Below are 22,091 nucleotides of genomic sequence, written 5' to 3'. Positions count from 1 at the left end.
AAATATCCTTATTTTGAAGGAGAAAAGTTCATTAGGGTGAGTTTTATCAAAACTCCAGTATGCTCTTATATAGGAGGGAATAGTAAGTTGAACACGACATCTCTTTTCATCAAGAAACAAATATTCCAGACACTATGCTAGGACACTGAGGCTACAGAGGTAAGCAGAATATCATTTTTGCCTTCAAGGAGTGTAAGCAATCATATCAAATTGTTAAATATTTGAGGGAAGAACAAGGCATCACAGGCCACATAGGGAAAAGTTCCTAACTCTGCATAAAGAGATCAAGGTTGGCTTCCAGGAGTAGGTGGCATTTAAGTATGAATTTTTAGAGATAAATAGGAGTTTTATAGGCAGAACAGGAAGATGAGGAGGGCATTTAGGTAGAGAGATATTTCAGACAGTGTACCTTTTAACCTTTTTTAAGAAAAAAAGACAGGTGCATTTTTTTTCACACAACCCCTTGTCATTTTTTTTTCAGAAACACGTGCAGATTTATGTTTTTTACTAATGGGTAGGGGCAAGGGCTTACATGTATCTATTGTCTGCTATAAACCAGCCTCACTACTGCTTTACCTATGTTTACCAGAACAATCAATAAATATTTACCACCTAACAATGTGTTGTACACTATATCAGACACTAAGGTGGTTCCAAAGACAAATAAAATATGAATTCTACCCTTAGTGATATTATAATTCTGGTCTTATTCACCCTCATTGATGTGTATCCATTTAATTTCATTTGATTGCCTCTCCTCTCTAGCCATTTGGATCCTTCCATTTATTCTTCCTTCATTAACAAAGATTGGGCCACTCATTATGTCAATATTGAGAAGACTAAGTTGAATCATATATGGTCCCTGTCCCTTCTTTTAAAGAAAATGAAATCAGTAATGACAATATAGTATGATAAGTGTTAAGACAAAGGAAAACATAAATAAAGGAATCTTATCCATTTCAGGGCAAAGAAGGCTTCCTGGAATAGGTGACATTTTAATTGAGCTTTAAAGTATGAGTAGAAGTTATTTAGAAAGGGGGAAAGCATTTTAGGACTAATGTGTGTAAAACCATAAAAGCATTAAGGAAGATGACTTTGAACAGGGCAATGATATGATCAAATATATATTTTAGAAATATCTCTCTTGCAGCAGTGTAGAAGATTGAAATTGAAGGCAAGGGGATGAATTAGAAGGCTATCAGAATTGATGAAGGCTTAAAGAGATAGAAGTAATGGGAGAGATACAAGGGTGTTCAGGATGTAGGACTGACAGAACCAGGAGATGAGAGAGAAAGTCTAGAAGAATTTGTAAGTTTCTGCCTTAGGTAGTTGGGTTTACTGAGGTAGAGAGTACTAAATAATATAGGGCATTTTGAGTGGGGAAAGATAGTTTCAGTTTGGGACTTATTTGGCATGAGGCATCCAAGAGGAGATGTCCAGTAGGGAGACTATTCAGTACAAATCTGGAGCTCACCACTTCTGGATTGGACAGAGAGGTCTACAGGATTGAGAGTTATCTGCATATAAGTAGTAGTTTAATCCATGGATTCGGATAAGGTAACCCAAAAAATCATATGTAGAGAAAGAAGAGCCAAGGGGTAGGACAGAGCCTTGGATAATACTGACACCTGAAAAGTCTAGTGAAGAAAGGAGTCTGTGAAGGTGGCTGTCAAAGAGTGGTTAGTGAGACAATAATATATCTAAGGATAGGAAAAGGAAAAAATAAGAGATGAGAATCTCAAGTGAGTAGTCAACAGTGTTATATGCCTCAGAATAACCCAATAATCAACTTTGGCAATATGCAGATTTTAATGATAATTAATGATAACCAGTTGAGTAAACTAGTGGATGCTAAAGCCAAATAGCAGTGAATGGAGGCATGAGCCAAGAGATGAATGGAAGAATATAAGTATATAAATCTCTTTCTAAGCATCTTGGATCCAAATGGGATAGAAGAGAAGGGTGATACCCAGATAGGGTTATGGATTTGAAGAAGAGTATTTCAAGACAGGAGAGATTCAAGCAATTTCTTGTGCTGAGAAGAAATATTAAATGAGATAAGGTTGAAGATATGAAAGAGACAGTTTTTGGTAGAGTAAGTCTTATGAACAGACCGAAGAGGGTAAAAGCTCCAATTCAACTGAAAAGATTAGCTTAAGCTATAAATTAGAACACCTCAACTAGAAAGATGGCGGGGCAAGAGGAAAGAAAACAAAAAATCTCTTTGGCTCCAGAAAATCTACTGAAAAAGAGGAAGGCTTACCAAGCCCTCAAAGCCACCCAGGCAAAGCAGGCACTTTTGGCAAAGAAGGAGCAAAGGAAAGGAAAAGGGCCCAGGTTTAAGCAACCAGAATCATTCCTACGTGATTCCTGGCGGTAGCAACGCGAAAGGGTGCGTCTCAGATGACTAGAAGTGAAACCTTGTGCCTTGGAATTGCCAGATAAACATTCCTTGGCCTTTGTTGTACGCATCCAAAGGATTAATGGGGTGAGTTCGCTGGTGCAAAAGACCATCTCAAGACTTCGCCTAAAGAAAATGTTCAGTGGTGTCTTTGTCAGAGTCACACCCCCCTCCCCAGAGCCTAAAATTGTTGCATGTATAGAACCTTATGTGACCTGAGGATTTTCAAATCTGGTCTGTCCGGGAACTCATCTTGAAATGTGGACAAGCCAAGGTCAAGAATAAGACCATCCCTCTGACAGATAACACAGTGATGGAAGAGCACCTGGAGAAGTTTGGTGTCATTTGCTTGGAAGACTTCATTCATGAAATTGCCTTCCCAGGGAAGTTTTTCCAGGAGATCTCATGGTTCTTGCATCCTTTCCAACTCTCAGTGGCCCATCTTGCTACCAAGAATAAAGTGGGCTTCCTCAAGAAGATGGGCTCACCTAGCTATTGGGGTGAACACATCAATCAGCTCATTCTCCAGCTGAACTAGACCCAGAATGTCTGAAAGCATAGTGCATTGGGAACAGGTATTTTAGGTTTGGGAATTATCAAATATCTTCAAGAGAAGATTATTTTCTGCTCTATGTTGAAAAACTGGAAGGAATGGGTCAAGGAAAAGACAGTAGGTTATGCTCATGGCAGGAACCTCTCATCACAGTCCAGTTCCAAGGAAAAATCCCAGGGTTTTCCACTTTGACTGCTTCCACCTCTGAAATCAGCATGTGCCATGGAGAAAGGAGTCCTGCTTTGTCAGATCTTCTATCCTGAGGTTAAGCGTTGGTGAATGAATGACTCAAGCATGTGTACTCCTGCCTAAGGATGCCTAAGACTCCTGCAACGTGGTCCAAGCCCAAGTGCATACTTGAATCTGGGTATTCCCATGGCTTTGTTTTAAAAAGACTTGAAATACCATTAGCAAGGAGAATGCAGAAAACAAATGCTCAGTTGTCTCTTTGGATCCATGTTCCAAGTTCTCAGTGATGGCTTTGAGAGCTCTCAGACTTGGCTGGCTCTAAGTGTATCTGGTGGCTTTTGGATCCTAGCCTGCAACTGGTTTAGTCCCTTTCTCAAGTTGAGGATTTGAGAACAAAGGACCACTTTGCCAGGTACATGCATATACTCACAATTGTGCTTACAATTTTAGGGTGTTCATAGACCCTTCTCCCCATGGACCTTTGCGCCTCATGTGAGGAAGTCCTGCTTTTCCCAGGATTGATCGCCCAAGCCCCGATCTTGCTAGTCCCTGGTTCCATTGTCTTGTGGAAGACCAAAGCTGACCAAGATAGTGTTTCCCCTTCACAGTGGCAGATTGTGTTGCCTCTGCGCCGTCAAGTCTGGGAAATGCCCACCCCCTACCCCTGGGGTTCAGGATGGACTTTCCTGGTTTCTCGGATGATCATCTGTCTCCTTGAAATCAAGATCAGGAAGCAATGCACCATTTTCTTGGTTTGGCATAGATGAACTTAGCGCTATTTGGCTTTTTAGGCACCTGGCAGGCAGCTTAATTGACCTCTTTCTTGCATATTGTAGACTCCAGAAGTATTATCCTTCGACCTGCTGGTAATGTAGTAGACCAGCAGTAGGCTTTCTGAGGATTTGTTAATGTTAAAGAAGTCAATCTGATACTGCTTGTGTTTTTTCATCAGCATCCACTTCCAATCAGGCCTTCACTTGGTTGTCTCAGCTTGCCATCTGAGCAATGGGTGAGGATGTGCCAGGCCTAGGTTAAATTAGGAAATAGGCTTGACCATTGTGTTCCTGGTCCTTTCAGGTCAGCTTTGCTGCAATTTTGGCTCACGGAGCCCTCAAACATAGCTGTGAGATTGAGTTAGAGGTATAACAGTACCTTATAATGTGCCAGGTTATGAGGTAATTAATTAGGTTGGTTGGCTCCAGAGTAAACCTGCCAGCAATAGATGTTATAGATGTTACTCTTATATTTTAAAGCATTATGAAATCAGATTGCTTTAAAATGATGTATCACAAAGTCATGGGAAAAAAGCAATTGTGAGTATGGAAGCCCAGGGCTTAAGTCCCAGCTGTCTTATACTAAATATGGGAACAGTGTTTCCATTCTTGCCTGTGAAATGGAGCTAATATCCTCTAGTATGTCTGCCTCACATGGTGGTTAAAATGACTGAGCAAAATAATAGTTTGTAATTTATAATTCTATATAAATAAAGATTATCACAAAATACACAAAAAAACAGAACACCTCTTTCATAGATACTGGATGGAAAGACAGAAGGAAGTGTATGAGTGTCAGAGGCAGAAGTTAAATATTTTTTTTACTGGATAGCCTTGATCTTTTCAGTGACAATGTACAATCTGGTATGAAAGAAGATATGAAATGGGTTAGGAGTTTGAGAAGATAGTTTAAACTTTGCAATAGCTATAAGAATAATGGACACACAGTTTTAAGGGCATATATAAAGATTATTTGGGAGCAATTAAGTCCCAGCTCAGTGTGGTGACTTAATTTTAACAGGCATGAATTTATATAGTTTTATAATTTTTGCAAGCATTATTCATCAGTCAGGATGTAGAAGCAGAGAACATAACTTTTTAGGCTGATCTGCAGTTGGATTTTGAAGGAGAATAATTACAAAAAAGGCCAGAAAGTTGAAGACAGTGGGGAGAGAATAGTTGATGGGACAGAAAATGAAGTCTAGGCTGGTTAAGGAAGAAAGGGAAGCCTGTAGCAATCATGTAGAGAGGTCCTGACATGAGAGCTGGAGAAGGTAAGAAGATGAGCAGCCTTTGGACATATAATATATGGTGTTCAGAGGGGGATATTGGGATTGAGATTTCAAAGGTGGAGTAAGAACTCGAGTGATTTCAAGAACCAGCCTATGGCCATAGATTCTGGAGACTGGAGTAGAGGTAAAGATCAGTGAAGATATTGGATTTGGGCTAGTTAAGGAACCTATTAAGCTAGTGTAGGTCATCTACATCAACACAAAAGGTAAGTACTTAAGACAGGAGTCAGATTCTTCAGAGAATGTGGGGAAGTGACCCAGAGATTGGTAAAGGACAGAATTGAGGAAAGGGAAGGTAAATAAGCTAAACAGCATGACCTATAATGGAGTGTTTTTAAGAGAATGAAAGGGGTAGTAGTTTAGAAGCAGCAGTAAGACCAAGGAGAAAGTGGAACCCACCTCTGCCCTGTTTTAGGGTTATGGTATATGGAAAGTGACATGATTAGTGTTCTCCATTTGATTTGGGCCCCAAGGAGAGGTGGTATCCTTGTGAGCCAGGTCATAGTTATATCAGAAGGTAGAAAATGTTCAGCATAGAAGCCAAGGATCCTGTGTTGTTTCCAGTGGAATAGCATTTCCAGTGCATGGTAGGGTTGGTAAAGAGAGAATTATGGGGGAGGAAACATAAACAGTTCTGGGATGAGGTTTAATTCATGCATTTAATAATTGTTTCTTAAATACCTATTCTGTGCCAGGCACTGTGCAGGAAACAACATAGATGTGGTCCTTGCTCACATAGAGCTAAATGTGGCTGTTTAAATTAATTAAAAATAAATACAATTAAAAATTGAGTTCCTCAGCTACACTAGCCATATTTCAAGTGCTTAATAGTTAGTGACTTTGTATTGGATAGCACAACTATAGAATTTACATCATTGCAGAAAGTTCTATTGGAAAGAGGATGTAAGAGAGAATAGACTAGATGACCAAAGGGTTTACAGTCTGGATGACAGTGAAGGGTACCAGTGGCTAAGAGGTTTGCTGGGATTAACTAGATTTGAGATTCTGGCTGGCATTTTACCATGAGGTGTTTCCTTGCCACTGCCAACAGAGACAAAAGGTGACCTTGTTATAGCCTACTCCAAACAGTATAATCCCTGACACTAACGATTGTCTTTCTTTACCTTTTTTTGCATCTCTTAGGTGTGGCCACCTGGATGGAGACTCAAAAGAAGTGTCCCCTATCTTTACCCAGTTCCTAGATTGTATTTGGCAATTAATGGAACAGTTTCCCTGTGCCTTTGAATTTAATGAAAACTTCCTGTTGGAGATCCATGACCATGTTTTTTCCTGCCAGTTTGGAAACTTCCTTGGAAACTGTCAGAAGGATCGGGAAGATCTAAGGTGAATTCACTTTGTGAGGAGATACTAAATAGGGAGAAGGGGATTAGTACAAAAGGAATGAACCCACCACCTTGAATTTTGGACAGCAGTCAGGAAAAGGAAGGAGGTAACAATAATTAAAAGAACTTTTGAAGCATAAAGCACTCAGTATTTACACAGGGATCTCTCAGAACCTCAAATTCCTCATCTATAAAATATGAGCAACATTTTCAGAGTAGTCATGAGGAGCCAGTAAAATAATGGATGTGCAAGGGCTTTGTGAAGAATCAGTTGCTGTGCAGGTGTGAGTAGTCATTATCTATAGTCCTTTTTCACTCATATCAGAGATCACAAACTGGAAGTTCATAGGTTATACCTGACCCAATTGTGTTTTGTTTAGTCTATGGAATATTTTTTGAACTGTGAATTAATTGTCAACATTTAAATATCAAGAGATTTCACATATACCAAGATTCCACTATACCAAGATATTCTGAAAAATCAAGAGGTCTGGCAACACTGGATCTGCATTTTCTCATGACAATAATCAACTAGAGCTGAATAGTAGCTGCTCCATTTGGATGAGGCAAATTCACTCATGTTGGCCACAGTTCTCACCACTCCCTGTAGTTTATTCTCAGCCCCCTTCTAACGTTATCTGCCCAGTTCCTGTAGGCACTTGAGTTTGCACCCCTGTGGGCACTTAAACTAACATTCCCACAATATATAAAACATATATATATATATATATATATAGAGAGAGAGAGAGAGAGAGATACATATACATATATACACGCACACACTTAAGTACTTCAATATATATTTAAGTACTTAAACTAACATCCCCACAATATATAAAACATAAGTACTTTTTCAGGTTGACAAGACAGAACATCTATGAGCAGTATTATCTTTATTTTAGACACAGAAAAAGAAATAGGAAGGTAGCTATTTCACAACCCATGCCTGTTTCACAGCTATTGGCTGAGTTAGTAGTTAGCCCAACTTCTCAGGCACCTTTATGATGTAGCCTGGATGACATCACCTCTTTGTGATCCTGTTTTCCTGTACACACAGAGCAGTGATGAGTCTTCCTGCTTTAACATTTGTATTTACTTGGTAGCTTCCATGCACATTTCTCTTTCTTTCTGCAACAATACCTTTCTCACTCCCTCCCCAAATGCTTTTTTATATGTATTACTGTCTCTAACTTGCTTCCCTAGGCATTAATACCCAAGATCTTTTCCATAATCTTTTCTCCCCATCTTGAAGTCAGGTTAATATATCTGGACCCATTTCCCACACAAATCTGAATCTACACAGGAAGGTACAAAAGTTGAAGATTTTAACATATGTTAAAATAGTGATTAATTAAAACAAACAGAAGCGTCATTCATTCATGAAAGGAAAAGCATGGGCTTTAGAATCAGGCAGATTTGGGTTTAGACTTTGGCTTTGTCACCTACTACCTATTTGACCTTTAGCAAATTAATTTTTTGTCTCATTCACATTAGTAATTTGGGGTTAAAACACCTCAGCATTTTGTTAGGAAAATTTAAGGAAGTATTTTAGATAAAGAGTCTGGAACAATGTTTGACACATAGTAAATACTCAACAAATATTGGTTACCTTATTTCTGCAAGATTCTTTTTCTGTTTGTAACCAACAACAGATGAGAAAGATGGATATACAGGGCCTTTGGCCTCACTGAAATGGTTTGATGATTGTGAAAGTTACAAGACCTCAATTTTAGTTCTTACCATCCATACCACTCCTCTTCAGTTCTTCTTAAACTTTCTTTGACACGATATATGCAGATGACCTTCCCATGCATGGTTTACACAGCATATATCATTGGAAACCAGTGATTTCCATGCATTTTGAGGTATTAACTAAGGGGCTTCCTTGGTAGTTGAACAGGCTTACCATGGTTTCAACTAAAATATAAGAATCAGTCTTGCAATATAAATAACCACAGTCTTTAGTTGCCCATCTGGGATAACTTATGAACATTTGCTAGTATAGATTTCTAATTGTCTTTCACTGTTTTAAACCTTCTGAAGGAAAAAGAAGCTGGCTTTAAATAAAATGAAATATAAAAAAGCCAGAAATTCACCTTCTAGGGTTCCTGTTTCTTAATTTACCAGACCATTAAAAACAATGCTGAAATTTTTAAAACTGGAAAGATCTTTGGTTCATAGTATCCCTAGATTTAGAAGAGACCTTGGAGACTAAATTTACAGTTGAGGAAACAGGCCCAGAAAGAGGTAGGGATTTTCCCAAGATAACACAGCTATTCCACAGCAGAGACTAGACTAAGAATCTCCTGCTCTCCAATATGGAGCTCTTTCTAATTTCCTATTCACTTTAAAGATGTATAAATTGAAGCCCAAATAATTTGTTATTCTAGCAACATTTATTAGCAGCTTATTTTCCTTCTATCATACCTATCCCTCTCTCTTGAGTTGGGTTTACCTATTAATAAAATTTGACTGATTATCAAGTTTAACAGGATGGTTGAGATTACTTGCTTGCTGCTTTTAATTTGGGGGCTTGTTTTTCTTTTCTGACAGAGTTTATGAGAAAACACATTCCGTGTGGCCTTTCTTGGTTCAGAGGAAACCAGACTTCAGGAACCCTCTCTATAAAGGCTTCACTATGTATGGGGTACTCAATCCTAGTACTGTGCCCTACAACATTCAGTAAGTTCCTAAACTGTCCCCTCTTTTCTTATAGCAGGCCCCAGGGCCTCAGCTTTCTTGATGCTCCTTTAATAGCTGCCACCGTCTGCACAAGCCTGGCTATGGACTAGGATATTCTGTCCCCATAGCACCCATTTCTTGATGGGGGGGGGGGGGGCTTTACTATTACCTGCTTAGGAAAATAAACAAGAAATAATAGTTGATTTGTAGGACTACAACCAGTCAAGATATAGGCTGTTTCATTCCTTTAGTCTTCCTCTGTACCTCTTCTTCTTTTTATCCCTTTCTCTAACAAAGGGAAAATGAGAGTAACAAAGAGAATGCTGGTATTTTTTGCTATATTTTTCCAAAGCTTCTGCAGGCTGCAAGTGCTCATGGACAGCTGAATGAGTACAAGACAGAGCTGAATATTTATTAGCTCTAATAGTTTGTTTTGTAGATTCTCTAGTATTTTATAAATATAAGATCATGCCATTTCTAAATAGAGATAGTTTTACTTCTCCTTTTGCAATTTGGATGACTTTTATTTTCTTGCCTAATTACCTTGGCTAGAACTTCCAGTACAGTGTTGAGTATAAGTAGTGAAAGCAGGCATCTTTGTCCTGTTCCTGATCTAAGGGGAAAAGCTTTCAGTCTTTAACCATTGAGTATGATGTTAGCTATAGGTTTTTTACAAATGTCCTTTATTGTGTTTAGGACATTCTCTTCTGTTCCTAGTTTGTTGAGTGTTTTATTTTTGTATTATTACTACTTTTTTAAGAAAATTAATTGACACATACTTGTACATATTTATAGGATACAGTATGATGTTTCAATATATGTATACATTGTATAATGATCAAATCAGAGAAAGTAGCATATCCATTACCTCAAATATTTATCATTTCTTTATAGCCAGAACATTCAACACCTTTTCTTGCTATTTTGCAATGTACATTATTGTTAACTATAGTCACCCTACTAAGCAATAGAACACCAAAACTTGTTTCTCTTATCTAATTGTAACTTTGTACCCATTGACCATTTTCTCCCTATTTCCCTCTCCTGCACTCCTCCCCAGTCACTGGTAACCATTGTTCTATTCTCTACTTTTGTAAGGTCAACTTTTACATTACACATATGAGTGAGATCATGCTGCTTTTGTCTTTCTGTACCTGACTTATTACACTTAACATAATGTCCTCCAAGCTCATCCATATTGCCATGACAGAATTTTGTTCTTTGTCAGTAAATAATATTTTGTTGTGTGTATATATACCACATTTTCTTTATCTATTTATCAATTTATGGACACTTAGGTTGAGTCCATATTTTGGCTATTGTAAATAGTGCTTCAGTAAACGTGGAATTACCCATATCTCTTCAACACACTAATTTTATTTCCTTTACATATATGTATCTCCAGTTATGCAATTGCTGGATTATATTGATTTTTTGAGGAACTTTCATGCTGTTTTCCATAACAGCTGTACTACATGTCTACCAGCAGTGTGTAAGTGTTCCCTTTACTTGACCTCCTCACCAACATTTGTTATCTTTTGTCTTTTTGATAATAGCTATTCTAATTAGAGTAAGGTGGTATTTCATTGTGTTTTTAAACTTAATAATTGAGACATGATAATTATACATATTTATGGAGTACCGGGTGACATTTCAATGCATGTATACATTGTATCATAGTGATCAAATTGTGGTAATTACCATATCCATCAATAAACATTTATCATGTCTTTGTAGTGAAAATATTCAAAATCTGCTAGATAGCTTAAAACATATACTACATGGTTATTTGTTATAGTCACCCTATTGTGACTATACTGTCTAACAGAACACCAGAACTGAATCCTCCTGTCTAACTATAACTTTGTACCTATTGACCAACCTCTCTCCCAGTCCCCATCTCCCACCTCCTCAGCCTCTGGTGACCTGTATAGTACTCTTTACTTCTATAAAATCAACTTTTTTAGATTCCACTTATGAGAAAGATCATGCTGTGTTTGACTTTCTGTGTCTGGCTTATTTTACTTAACAAAATGTCCTCCAGGTTCATCCATGTTGCTGTGAATGACAGGATTTTATTCTATTTTATGGCTGAATAGTATTCCATTGTGTGTGTGTGTGTATGCCACTTTTATTTATCATTTCATCAGTAAGTGGACATTTAGGTTGATTCCATATTTTAGCCAGTATGAGTAGTGCAGCAATAAACAAGGGAGTGCAGATGTCTCTTTGACAAACCGATTTCATTTCCTTTGGATATGTACCCAATAATGAGATTGCTGGATGATATTGATAGTTCTATTTTTAATTTTTTAGGAAACTCTGTACTGTTTTCCATAATGGCTGTAACAATTTTATATTCCCACTCATAGTGTGTAAGGGTTCCCTTTTTTCTATGTCCCCACCAACATTTACATTTTGTCTTTTAAAATTTTTAAATTATTTTTTTTATTTTTTTGAATTTTATTTATTTATATATATTTTTTGGAGACAGGGTCTCACTTTGTTGCCTGGGCTACAGTGCCGTTGCATCATCATAGCTCACTGCAATCTCATACTCCTGGGCTCAAGCAATTCTCCTACCTTAGCCTCCCAAGTAACTGGGACTATAGGTGTGCACTATCAGGCCCAGCTAATTTTTCTATTTTTTTGTAGAGATGGGGTCTAACTCTTGCTCAGGTTCGTCTTGAACTGCTGGCCTCAAGCAATCCTCCCACCTTGGCCTCCCAAAGTGCTAGGATTACAGATGTGAGCCACCATACCCAGCTATTGTCTTTTTGATAATAGCCATTCTAATTGGGGAGAAGTGATATTTCTTGGTGGTTTTGATTTGCATTTCCCTGATGATTAGTGATGTTCATTTTTTCATATACCTGTTGACCATTTTATGTTGTCTTTTGATAAATGCCTATTAAGGTTTTTTTGTCCATTTTTAATTGGATTTTTTGAGTTTTTGCTATCGATGGGTTAGTCATTTGCATTTTTTATGTATTCTGGATATTAACCCCTTGTCAGATAAATAGTTTGCAAATATTTTCTCCCATTTTGTAGGTTGTCTCTTCACTCTGTTGATTGTTTTCTTTGCTCTGCAGAAGTTCTTTAGTTCTATTTAATCACATTTGTCTATTTTTGCTTTTGTTGCCTGTGTTTTTGGAGTCATATTCAAAAGATTCTTGCCCAGTCCAATGTCATAAAATGATTCCCCTATGTTTTCTTCCAGTAGTTTCATAGTTTTGGGTCTTACATTTAAGTCTTTAAACCATTTTGAGTCGATTTTTGTATATGGTAAAAGATAGGGGTTCCATTTCATTCTTCTGCATATGAATATCCAATTTTTCCAGTACCATTTATATAAGATTGTCATTTCCCCAACATGTGTTCTTTGGACCTTTCTCAAAAATTATTTGGCTGTAGATGCATGGTTTTCTTTCTGGGCTGTCTATTCTGTTCCATTGGTCTGTCTGTCTGTTTTTATGCTAGTTCCATGCTGTTTTGATTACTATAGCTTTGTAATATATTTTGAAGTCAGGTAGTGTGATGCCTCCAGCGTTTTTTGTTTGTTTGTTTGTTTTTATTTTTTTATTTTGCTCAAGATTGCTTTGGCTATTCAGGGTCTTTTGTGGTTTCATATGAATTTTAGAATTCTTTTTTCTATTTATGTGAAGAATGTCATTTGTATTTTGATAAGGATGGCATTGAATCTGTAGATTGCTTTGGGTGGTATGGGTAATATTAATTCTTCCAATCCATAAAGATGGGATATGTTTCCATTTATTTTTGTCCTCTTTAATTTCTTCCATCAGTCTTTTATAGTTCTCAGTAAAGAGAGTTTTCATCTCCTTGGTTAAATTTATTCCTAGGTATCTTATTTTTTTTTTTGTAGCTATCATAAATAGGATTATTTTCTTGATTTCTCTTTGAGATGGTTCACTGTTAATGTATAAAAACAATACTGATTTTTGTATGTTGATTTTGTATCTTGTAACTTTACCTACTTTATTAGTTCTAACAGTTTTTTGGTGGAGTCTTTACCGCTTTCTATATATAGTTGACCCTTGAACAACTCAGGTTTGAACTGCTCCAGTACACTTATATGTGGATTTTCTTCCACCCCCTGAGACAGCAGACAAATGTTTCCTCTTCCTCTTCCCCCTACTCCTCAGCCTACTCAACATGAAGAAAATGAGGATGAAGACATTTATGATGGTCCATTGTCACTTAAGGAATAGAAGATATATTTTCCCTTTTTTATGATTTTCTTAACATTTTTTCTTTATTGTAAGAATACAGTATATAATACATGTAACATACAAAATATGTGTTAATCAATTGATTATGTTTTTGGCAAGGTTTCTGGTCAACAGTAGCCTATTAGTAGTTAAGTCAAAAGTTACATGTGGATTTTTTACTGCACAGGGGTTGATACTTCTAAACACCCCCCCCCCAGCATTGTTCAAGGGTCAACTATATACAATTATGTTACCTATAACCCGGATAGTTTGACTTCCTCCTTTGCAATGTGGATGCCTTTTATCTTTGTCTCTTGCCTAATTGCTCTGGCTGGGGCTCCCAGTACTATGTAGAATAGAATTGGTAAAAGTGGGCATCCTTGTCTTATTCCAGATCTTAGGGGAAAATTTTAACTTTTCCCTGTTCGGTATGATGTTAGCTGTGAATTTGTCATATATGGCCTTTATTATATGGAATTACATACCTGTTATAGCTAATTTGTTAAGAGTTTTTATCATTGAAGGATGTTGCCTTTTGTCAAATGCTTTTTCTGCATCTATTGAAATGATCATATGGTTTTGATCCTCCATTCTATTAATATGGTGTATCATGTCTATTGATTTGCATATGTTGAACCATTCTTGCATCCCTGGGATGAATCCCACTTTATCAGAGTGAATGCTTTTTAATGTGCTGTTAAACTATGTTTGCTAGTATTTTGTTGAGGATTTTTACATCCATTTTCATTAGGGATATTGATCTATAGTTTTCATTTTTTGTTGTGTCATTGTCTGCTTTTCTTATCAGGATAATGCTGGCCTCACAGAATGACTTTGGAAGCATTCCCTCCTCTTCAGTTTTCTTGAATAGTTTGAGGAGAATTGGTATCAGTTCTTTTTTAAATGTTCGTTAGAATTCAGTAATGAATCCATCAAGTTCTGGGCTTTTCTTTGATGAGAGACTTTTTATTACTATTTTGATCTCATTACTTCATATTGATTTGTTCAGATTGTCTATTTTTTCACTGTCGAATCTTGGAGGTTTTGCATGTGTACAAAATTTATCCATTGCTTATAGGTTATCCTATTTTTTGGCACATAATTGTTCCTAATAGTCTCTTATCATACTTTGTATTTCTGTGATATCAGTTGTAATGCTACTTTTTTCATCTCTGATTGTATTTGAGTCTTCTCTCTTTTATTGTTAGTCTGGCTAATGGTTTGTCAGTTTTGTTTATCTTTTCAAAAAACGAACTCTTTGTATCATTGATCTTTTGTATTTTTTTTTATTCTCTATTTCTGTTTTGATCGTTATTATTTCCTTCCTTCTACTAATTTTAAGTTTAGTTGTTTTTTGCATTTCTAGTTCCTTGGGGTATATCATTAGGTTTTTGAGATCTTCTTTTTTGATGTAGGTGCTTATTGTTATAAACTTCCCTCTTAGAACTACTTTATCTATATGCCAAAGGTTAGAGTATGTTGTGTTTTCATTTTTATTTGTATTAAGAAATTTATAAATTTACTTTTAATTTCTTGATTCACCCAATTGTTGTTCAAGAGCATGTTGCTTAATTTTCTTTTCTTTTTTTATTTGCAGTTTTCTTTCTTTATTTTTTTTAATTTTTTTTTTCAGCATATTATGGGGATACAAATGTTAAGGTTACATATATTGCCCATGTCCCCCTCCCCCCTTGACTCAGAGCTTCAAGCGTGACCATCCCCCAAACATTGTATATCTCACTCATTGTGTTTGTATATACCCATCCCCTCCTTCCCCCTACTAACCGCCCAACACCCGATAAATGATTTTCCTATATGTCCACTTAGGTGTTGATCCATTAATACTAATTTGCTGGTGAGTACATGTGGTGTACTACTTCACTTAGTAGAATGGGTTCCAGCTCTATCCAGGAATATACAAGAGGTGCTATATCACCATTGTTTCTTAGAGCTAAATAGTACTCATGGTATACATATACCACACTTTATTAATCCACGCATGTATTGATGGGCATTTGGGTTGTTTCCACAACTTTGCAATTATGAATTGTGCTGCTATAAACATTAGAATGCAGGTGTCTTTCTCATAAAGTGACTTTTGATCTTTTGGGTAGATGCCCAGTAGTGGAATTGCTGGATCAAATCGTAGATCTAATTATATCGTTTTCAGGTATCTCCATATTGCTTTCCACAGAGGTTGAACTAGTTTGTAGTCCCACCAGAAGTGTAGGAGTGTTCCTCTCTCTCCACATCCACACCAACATTTATTGTTTGGGGACTTTTTGATAAAGGCCATTCTCACTGGAGTTAAATGATATCTCATTGTGGTTTTGATTTACATTTCCCGGATGATTAGAGATGTTGAGCATTTTTTCATATGTTTGTTGGCAATTATTCTGTCTTCTTTTGAGAAGATTCTGTTCATGTCCTTTGCCATTTTTTGATAGGGTTGTTTGATTTTTTCTTGCTGATTTTACTGAGTTCTAAATAGATTCTAGTTATCAGCCCTTTATCGGATGTGTAGCTTCTGAAAATTTTCTCCAATTCTGTGGGTTGTCTGTTTGCTCTCTTGACAGTTTCTTTGGCTGTGCAGAAGCTTTTTAATTTGATCAGGTCCCATTTATTTATTTTTGTTGTTGCTGTGATTGCCTTTGGGGTCTTCTTCATAAATTTTTTGCCTAGGCCAATGTCTAGAAGAGTATTTCCAATGTTTTCCTCTAGAATTCTAATAGTTTCACACCTGATGTTCAAGTCAGTTACCCAGTGTGAGTTGATTTTTGAGAGGTGAAAGGTGTGGGTCCTGATTCAGTCTTCTACATGTGGCTATCCAGTTTTCCTAGCATGATTTATTAAATAAAGATTCTTTTCCCCAGTGTATGTTTTTGTCTGCTTTGTCGAAGATTAGTTGGCTATATGAGGATGGTTTTATATCTGGGTTCTCTGTTCTGTTCCACTGGTCAGTGTCCCTGTTCTTGTGCCAGTCAAAGCTGTTTGAATTACTGTAGCCTTCTAGTATAGTTTGAAATCTGGTAAATTGATACCTCCTATTTTGTTTTTATTGCCTAGGAATGATTTTGCTATATGGGGTCTTCTCTGGTGCCATATGAAGCGTAAAACTATTTTTTCTTTACCTGTGGAGAATGATGGTATTTTTATAGGGATTGCATTGACTCTGTAGGTTAAGATGTATAGACATCTTAACAATGTTGATTCTGCCGATCCATGAGCATGGTATATTCTTCAACCTGTTTACGTCCTCTGCTATTTCTTTATTCAGTGTTTTATAGTTCTCCCTGTAGAGATCTTTTACCTCCTTAGTTAAATATATTCCTAGGTACTTTATTTTCTTTGTTGCTATTTTGAAGGCAATTGAGTCTTTGATTTGGTTCTCACTTTTACTGTTGTTGGCATATATGAATGCTTTGATTTCTGTGTATTGATTTTGTATCATGAGACTTTACCAAATTCATTAATCAATTTCAGGAGTCTCTTGGTTGAATCCTTGGGGTTTTCTAAGTATAATATCATATCATCAGCGAAGAGTGAGAATTTGCTCTCTTCTGCTCCCATTTGGATACCCTTAATTCCATTTTCTTGTCTGATTGCTGTAGCAAGGACTTTCAGCACTATGTTAAATAGAAGTGGAGATAGTGGGCAACCTTGTCTTGTTCCAGTTCTAAGTGGGAATGCTTTCAACTTTTCCCCATTCAGTATGATATTGGCTATTGTTTTGTCATTTATGGCTTGTATAATTTTTAGGTAAGCCCCGTGTATGCCTATTTTATTGAGCGTTCTTATCATAAAAGCATGTCGAATTTTGTGAAATGCTTTCTCTGTGTCTATTGAGAGGATCATATGGTCTTCGTTTTTGCTTCTGTTTATATGGTGAATTACATTTATAGATATGTGTATGTTGATCCATCCCTGCATCCCTGGGATGAATCCTGCTTGGTTGTGATGGATTATTTTCTTGGCAAGCGCCTGGATTCAATTGGCTAGGATTTTGTTGAAAATTTTTTCATCTATATTCATAAGGGATATTGATCTGTAGTTTTCTTTTTTTGTTGTATCCTTTCCTGGTTTTGGTATCAGGGTTGTGTTCACTTCATAAAATGTGTTGGGGAGGATTCTGTCCTTCTCGATGTTGTGGAATAATTTCTGCAAGATAGGCACCAGTTCTTCCTTGTAGGTGTGGTAAAATTCGGGTGTGAAACCATCTGGTCCAGAACTTTTCTTTTTAGGAAGGTTTTTTATTGTTGTTTCAATTTCAGTACCTGATATTGGTCTGTTTAGGAATTCTATTTCTTCCTGGTTGAGCCTAGGGAGGCTGTGTGTTTCTAAGAAATTGTCCATTTCCTCCACATTTTCCAGTTTGTGTGCATAGCGGTTTCGTAATATTCATAAATTATATCTTGTATCTCCGTGGCATCAGTTGTGATTTCTCCTTTATTGTTCCTGATGGAGATTATTAGAGGTTTTTCTTTTTGCTTTTTGTTAGGCTAGCCAATGGTGTGTCAATTTTGTTTATTTTTTCAAAGAACCAACTTTATTTTTTCAAAGAACCAATAAAACTTTTTGTTTTATTAATCTTCCATATGCTTTCCCTGTTGTCAGTTTCGTTTAGTTCTGATTTGATCTTAATGATTTCACTTCTTCTGCTGGCTTTGGGGTCAGTCTGTTCTTCTTTTTCCAGCTCTTTGAGACTATTCATTAGGTTGTCTATTTGTGATCTTTTCCACTTTTAGATATAGGCATTTATGGAAATAAACTTTCCTCTCAGGGCTGCTTTAGTTGTGTCCACAGGTTTTGGTAACTTGTGTCCTCTTTGTGATTTAGTTCAAAGAATCTTTTGATTTCCATCTTGATTTCCTCATTTATGAAGCGATCATTCTGCAGAAGGTTGTTTAGTTTCCATGACTTTGTGTAGAAATGAGAACTCCTGTTAGAATTGATTTCTACATTTATTCCATTGTAGTCTGAAAAGATACATGGTATACTTTCTATTTTTTTAAAATTATTTGAGACATGCTTTTTGTCCTAGGATATCATTAATCTTAGAGAATTTCCCACGAGCTGAACAGAAGAATGTATATTGAGTGATTTCAGTATATTCAGTGCTGTAAATGTCAATCATGCCCATTTGTTCTAGAGTTTTGTTTTAAGTCCATTATTTCTTTGTTGATTTTCTGTTTCAAGGATCTGTCCTGTGCTGTCAGTAGGGTGTTAAAGTCTCCGACTATTATGGTGGTGTTGTTTATCCATTTGTTTAGATCAAGTAGAGTTTGCTTTATGAATCTGGGTGCACCAAGGTTTGCTGCATATATATTTAGAATTGTTATGTCTTCTTGTTGAACTGTGCCCTTCACCATTATATAGTGACCTTCTTTGTCTTTTATTACTTTTGTTGATTTAAAAGCTAAGTTATCTGTAATCAGCACCGCTATGCCAGCTTTCTTTTGGCTTCTGTTTGCTGAAAATATTGTTCTCCACCCCTTTACCTTTAGTCTAACTGTATCATTGGAGGTTAGATGTATTTCCTGAAGGCAGCAGATACATGCCTTGTGTTTTTTTTTTTATCCATTTGGCCAGCCTGTGTCTCTTGAGTGGGGAATTCAAGCCACTCACATTTATTGAGACAACTGATAGGTGGGGCAGATTTCTGTTCATTATGTTGGGTTGAACTTTGTTGCTTTGTTTTCTCTCTTGACCCATTGTGGTATCTGGGCTTTGATCTTTAACTTTCTTTTTTTTTTATTTCGGCATATTATGGGGGTACAGATTTTAAGGTTTCAATAAATGCCCATTTCCCCCCCTCCCCACAAAAGTCTGAGTCTCCATCATGACCATCCCCTAGATGGTGCACATCTCACTCATTATGTATGTATATACCTGCCCCCCTCCCCGATCCCACCTGCCCAATACCCTATTACTGTAGTACCTATGTGTCCACTTAGGTGCTTCTCAGTTAATACCAGTTTGCTAGAGAATATATCTGGTGCTTGTTTTTCCATTCTTGGGATACTTCACTTAGTAGTATGGGTTCCAGCTCTAACCAGGAAAATATAAGATGTGCTATATCACCATTGTTTCTTAGAGCTGAATAGTACTCCATGGTATACATATACCACATTTTAATAATCCATTCTTGGATTGATGGGCACTTGGGCTGTTTCCACAGCCTTGCAATTATGAATTGTGCTGCTATAAACATTCGAGTGCAGGTGTCTTTTTTGTAGAGTGTCATTGGATCATTTGGGTAGATGCCCAGCAATGGGATTGCTGGATCAAATGGTAGATTCACTTGTATCGCTTTAAGGTATCTCCATATTGCTTTCCACAGAGGTTGAACTAGTTTGCAGTCCCACAGGCAGTGTAGGAGTGTTCCTCTCTCTCCGCAACCACGCCAGCATTTATTGTTTGGAGATTTTTTGATAAAGGCCATTCTCACTGGGGTTAAGTGATATCTCATTGTGGTTTTGATTTGCATTTCCCTGATGATTAGAGATGTTGAGCATTTTTTCATATGTTTGTTGGCCATTCTTCTGTCTTCTTTAGAAAAATTTCTGTTCAAGTCCTTTGCCCACTTTTTAATGGGGTTATTTGATTTTTTCTTCCTGATTTTCGTGAGTTCTAAGTATATTCTAGTTATCAGTCCCTTATCGGATGCATAGGATGCAAAAATCTTCTCCCATTCTGTAGGTTGTCTGTTTACTTTCATGACTATTTCTTTGGCTGTGCAGAAGCTTGGTAGTTTGATCATGTCCCATTTATTTATTTTTGTTGCTGCTGTGATTGCCTTTGGGGACTTCTTCATAAACTCTTTGCCCAGGCCGATGTCTAGGAGAGTGTTTCCAACTTTTTCCTCTAGAGTTCTAATAGTTTCATACCTTAGGTTTAAGTCTGTTATCCAGCGTGAGTTGGTTTTTGTGAGAGGTGAAAGGTGTGGGTCCTGTTTTAGCCTTCTACAGGTGGCTATCCAGTTTTCCCAGCACCATTTATTGAAGAGGGATTATTTTCCCCAGCGTATGTTTTTGTCTGCTTTGTCAAAGATTAGATGGCTATATGAGGATGGTTTTATATTAGGATTGTCACATCTGTTGCACTGGTCAATATTCCTATTTTTGTGCCAATACCATATTGTTTTAATTACTACAGCTTTGTAGTATAGTTTGATATCTGGCATATTGATGCCTCCCATTTTGTTTTTGTTGCCTAGGATTGCTCTTGATATTCGGGGTCTTTTTTGGTTCCATACGAAGCGTAAAATTATTTTTTCTATATCTGTGAAGAATGCTGATGGGATTTTAATAGGTATTGCATTGAATCTGTAGATCAGTTTGGGTAGTATAGACATTTTGATGATGTTGAGTCTGCCGATCCACGAGCATGGTATGGATTTCCATCTGTTTACATCCTCTGCTATTTCCTTCCTCAGTGTTTCATAGTTCTCCCTGTAGAGGTCTTTTATGTCCTTGGTTAAGTATATTCCTAGGTACTTTAATTTCTTTGTTGCTATTGTGAAGGGAATGTATTCCCACCTTCTCCTTTATTATCCCCTGTCAGAACAGCGTCATATTAAACCTGCTAAAACAGAAGATCTACATAAGATCACATCTCTTAACAAAATTCCTAGAATGTGTAGGTTTCAGTTACAAATCAATCATCTGACCAAGAATGAGGAAAATATCAACTTGAGTGAAAAAAGTAATTAATAGATACCAACACCAAGAAGAGAGTGATGCTAGAATTATTTGACAAAGATTTTAAACAACTTTCATTAAGATGCTTCAAGAAACAATTACAAGCTTGAAACAGTGAAAAAAAGTAAAGCAAAGAAATTAAAGATATAAAGGAGAAACAAATGGAAATTATACAACCAAATAATACAGTAACAAATGAAAGAACTAAATGGATGGGCTCAACAGCAGAATGGAAAGGAGGGAGAAAAGAATCTATGAGCTTGATATAGAAAAATAGGAACTTCTCAATCTGAGAGAAAACTAACTGAAAAAATAAGTAAATAGAACCTCAAGGACCTGTGTGGCAATAACAAAAGATTTAACACTTGTATCATTGGAATCTAGGAAGGAGAGGAGAAAAATAGAGAAGCTGAAAATGTACTCAAAGAAATAATGGCAGAAAATGTCCCAGTATGGTGAAAGGCATACACCTATAGATTCAAGAAGGTGATTGAGCATCAAACAGGATAAACCCAAAATAAATTTACACCAAGACACATTATAGTCATGTTTATTAAAACTAAACAAATTCTTGTAAATAGAAATGACACCTTACTTACAGGGGGAAAACAATTCAAATGACAGAAGATTTCTCATCAGAAATCATGGGAAGCTAGAAGGAAGTTGCACAATATTTTCAAGTGTTGAAAGAAAAGAACTATGAATGCAAAATTATATAACTGATAAAAATAATCTTTAAGAATGAAGGAGAAATGAAGACTTTCTCAGATTAAAGAAAACTAAGAATTTGTCACCAGCAGACCTACCCTAAACGAAAGGCTAAAAGACGTTTTTGAGAAAGGAAATAATAAATGAAGGAACCTCAGAACATCAGAAAAAAAGAAAGAACAATGGAAAAAATAGATATATGTATAAATACAATACTTTCC

General features: G+C 36.6%; 1 protein-coding gene and 1 pseudogene across 4 annotated transcripts in view; both read left to right on the top strand.

Annotated features, from left to right (window-relative positions):
* MTMR8 (myotubularin related protein 8) overlaps positions 1-22,091 on the top strand; it is a 144,737-nt gene that overhangs the window by 83,020 nt on the left and 39,626 nt on the right. For all 4 annotated transcript variants that reach the window (XR_012916056.1, XM_012750001.3, XM_012750000.3 and 1 more), the window contains 2 exons: positions 6,352-6,552; positions 9,105-9,233. Coding sequence is in view for 3 of the 4 variants with exons in the window: in XM_012750001.3 (XP_012605455.1) it covers positions 6,352-6,552; positions 9,105-9,233 (330 nt within the window). In the remaining variant the exon portion in view is untranslated. The remainder of the gene's footprint in view (positions 1-6,351; positions 6,553-9,104; positions 9,234-22,091) is intronic.
* Positions 10-6,366, top strand: LOC105863185 (large ribosomal subunit protein uL30-like 1 pseudogene; annotated as a pseudogene).

Source organism: Microcebus murinus, chromosome X (genome assembly GCF_040939455.1).
Source record: "Microcebus murinus isolate Inina chromosome X, M.murinus_Inina_mat1.0, whole genome shotgun sequence".
Classification (NCBI taxonomy): Eukaryota; Metazoa; Chordata; class Mammalia; order Primates; family Cheirogaleidae; genus Microcebus; species Microcebus murinus.
This window is presented reverse-complemented; position numbering and strand designations above follow the sequence as displayed.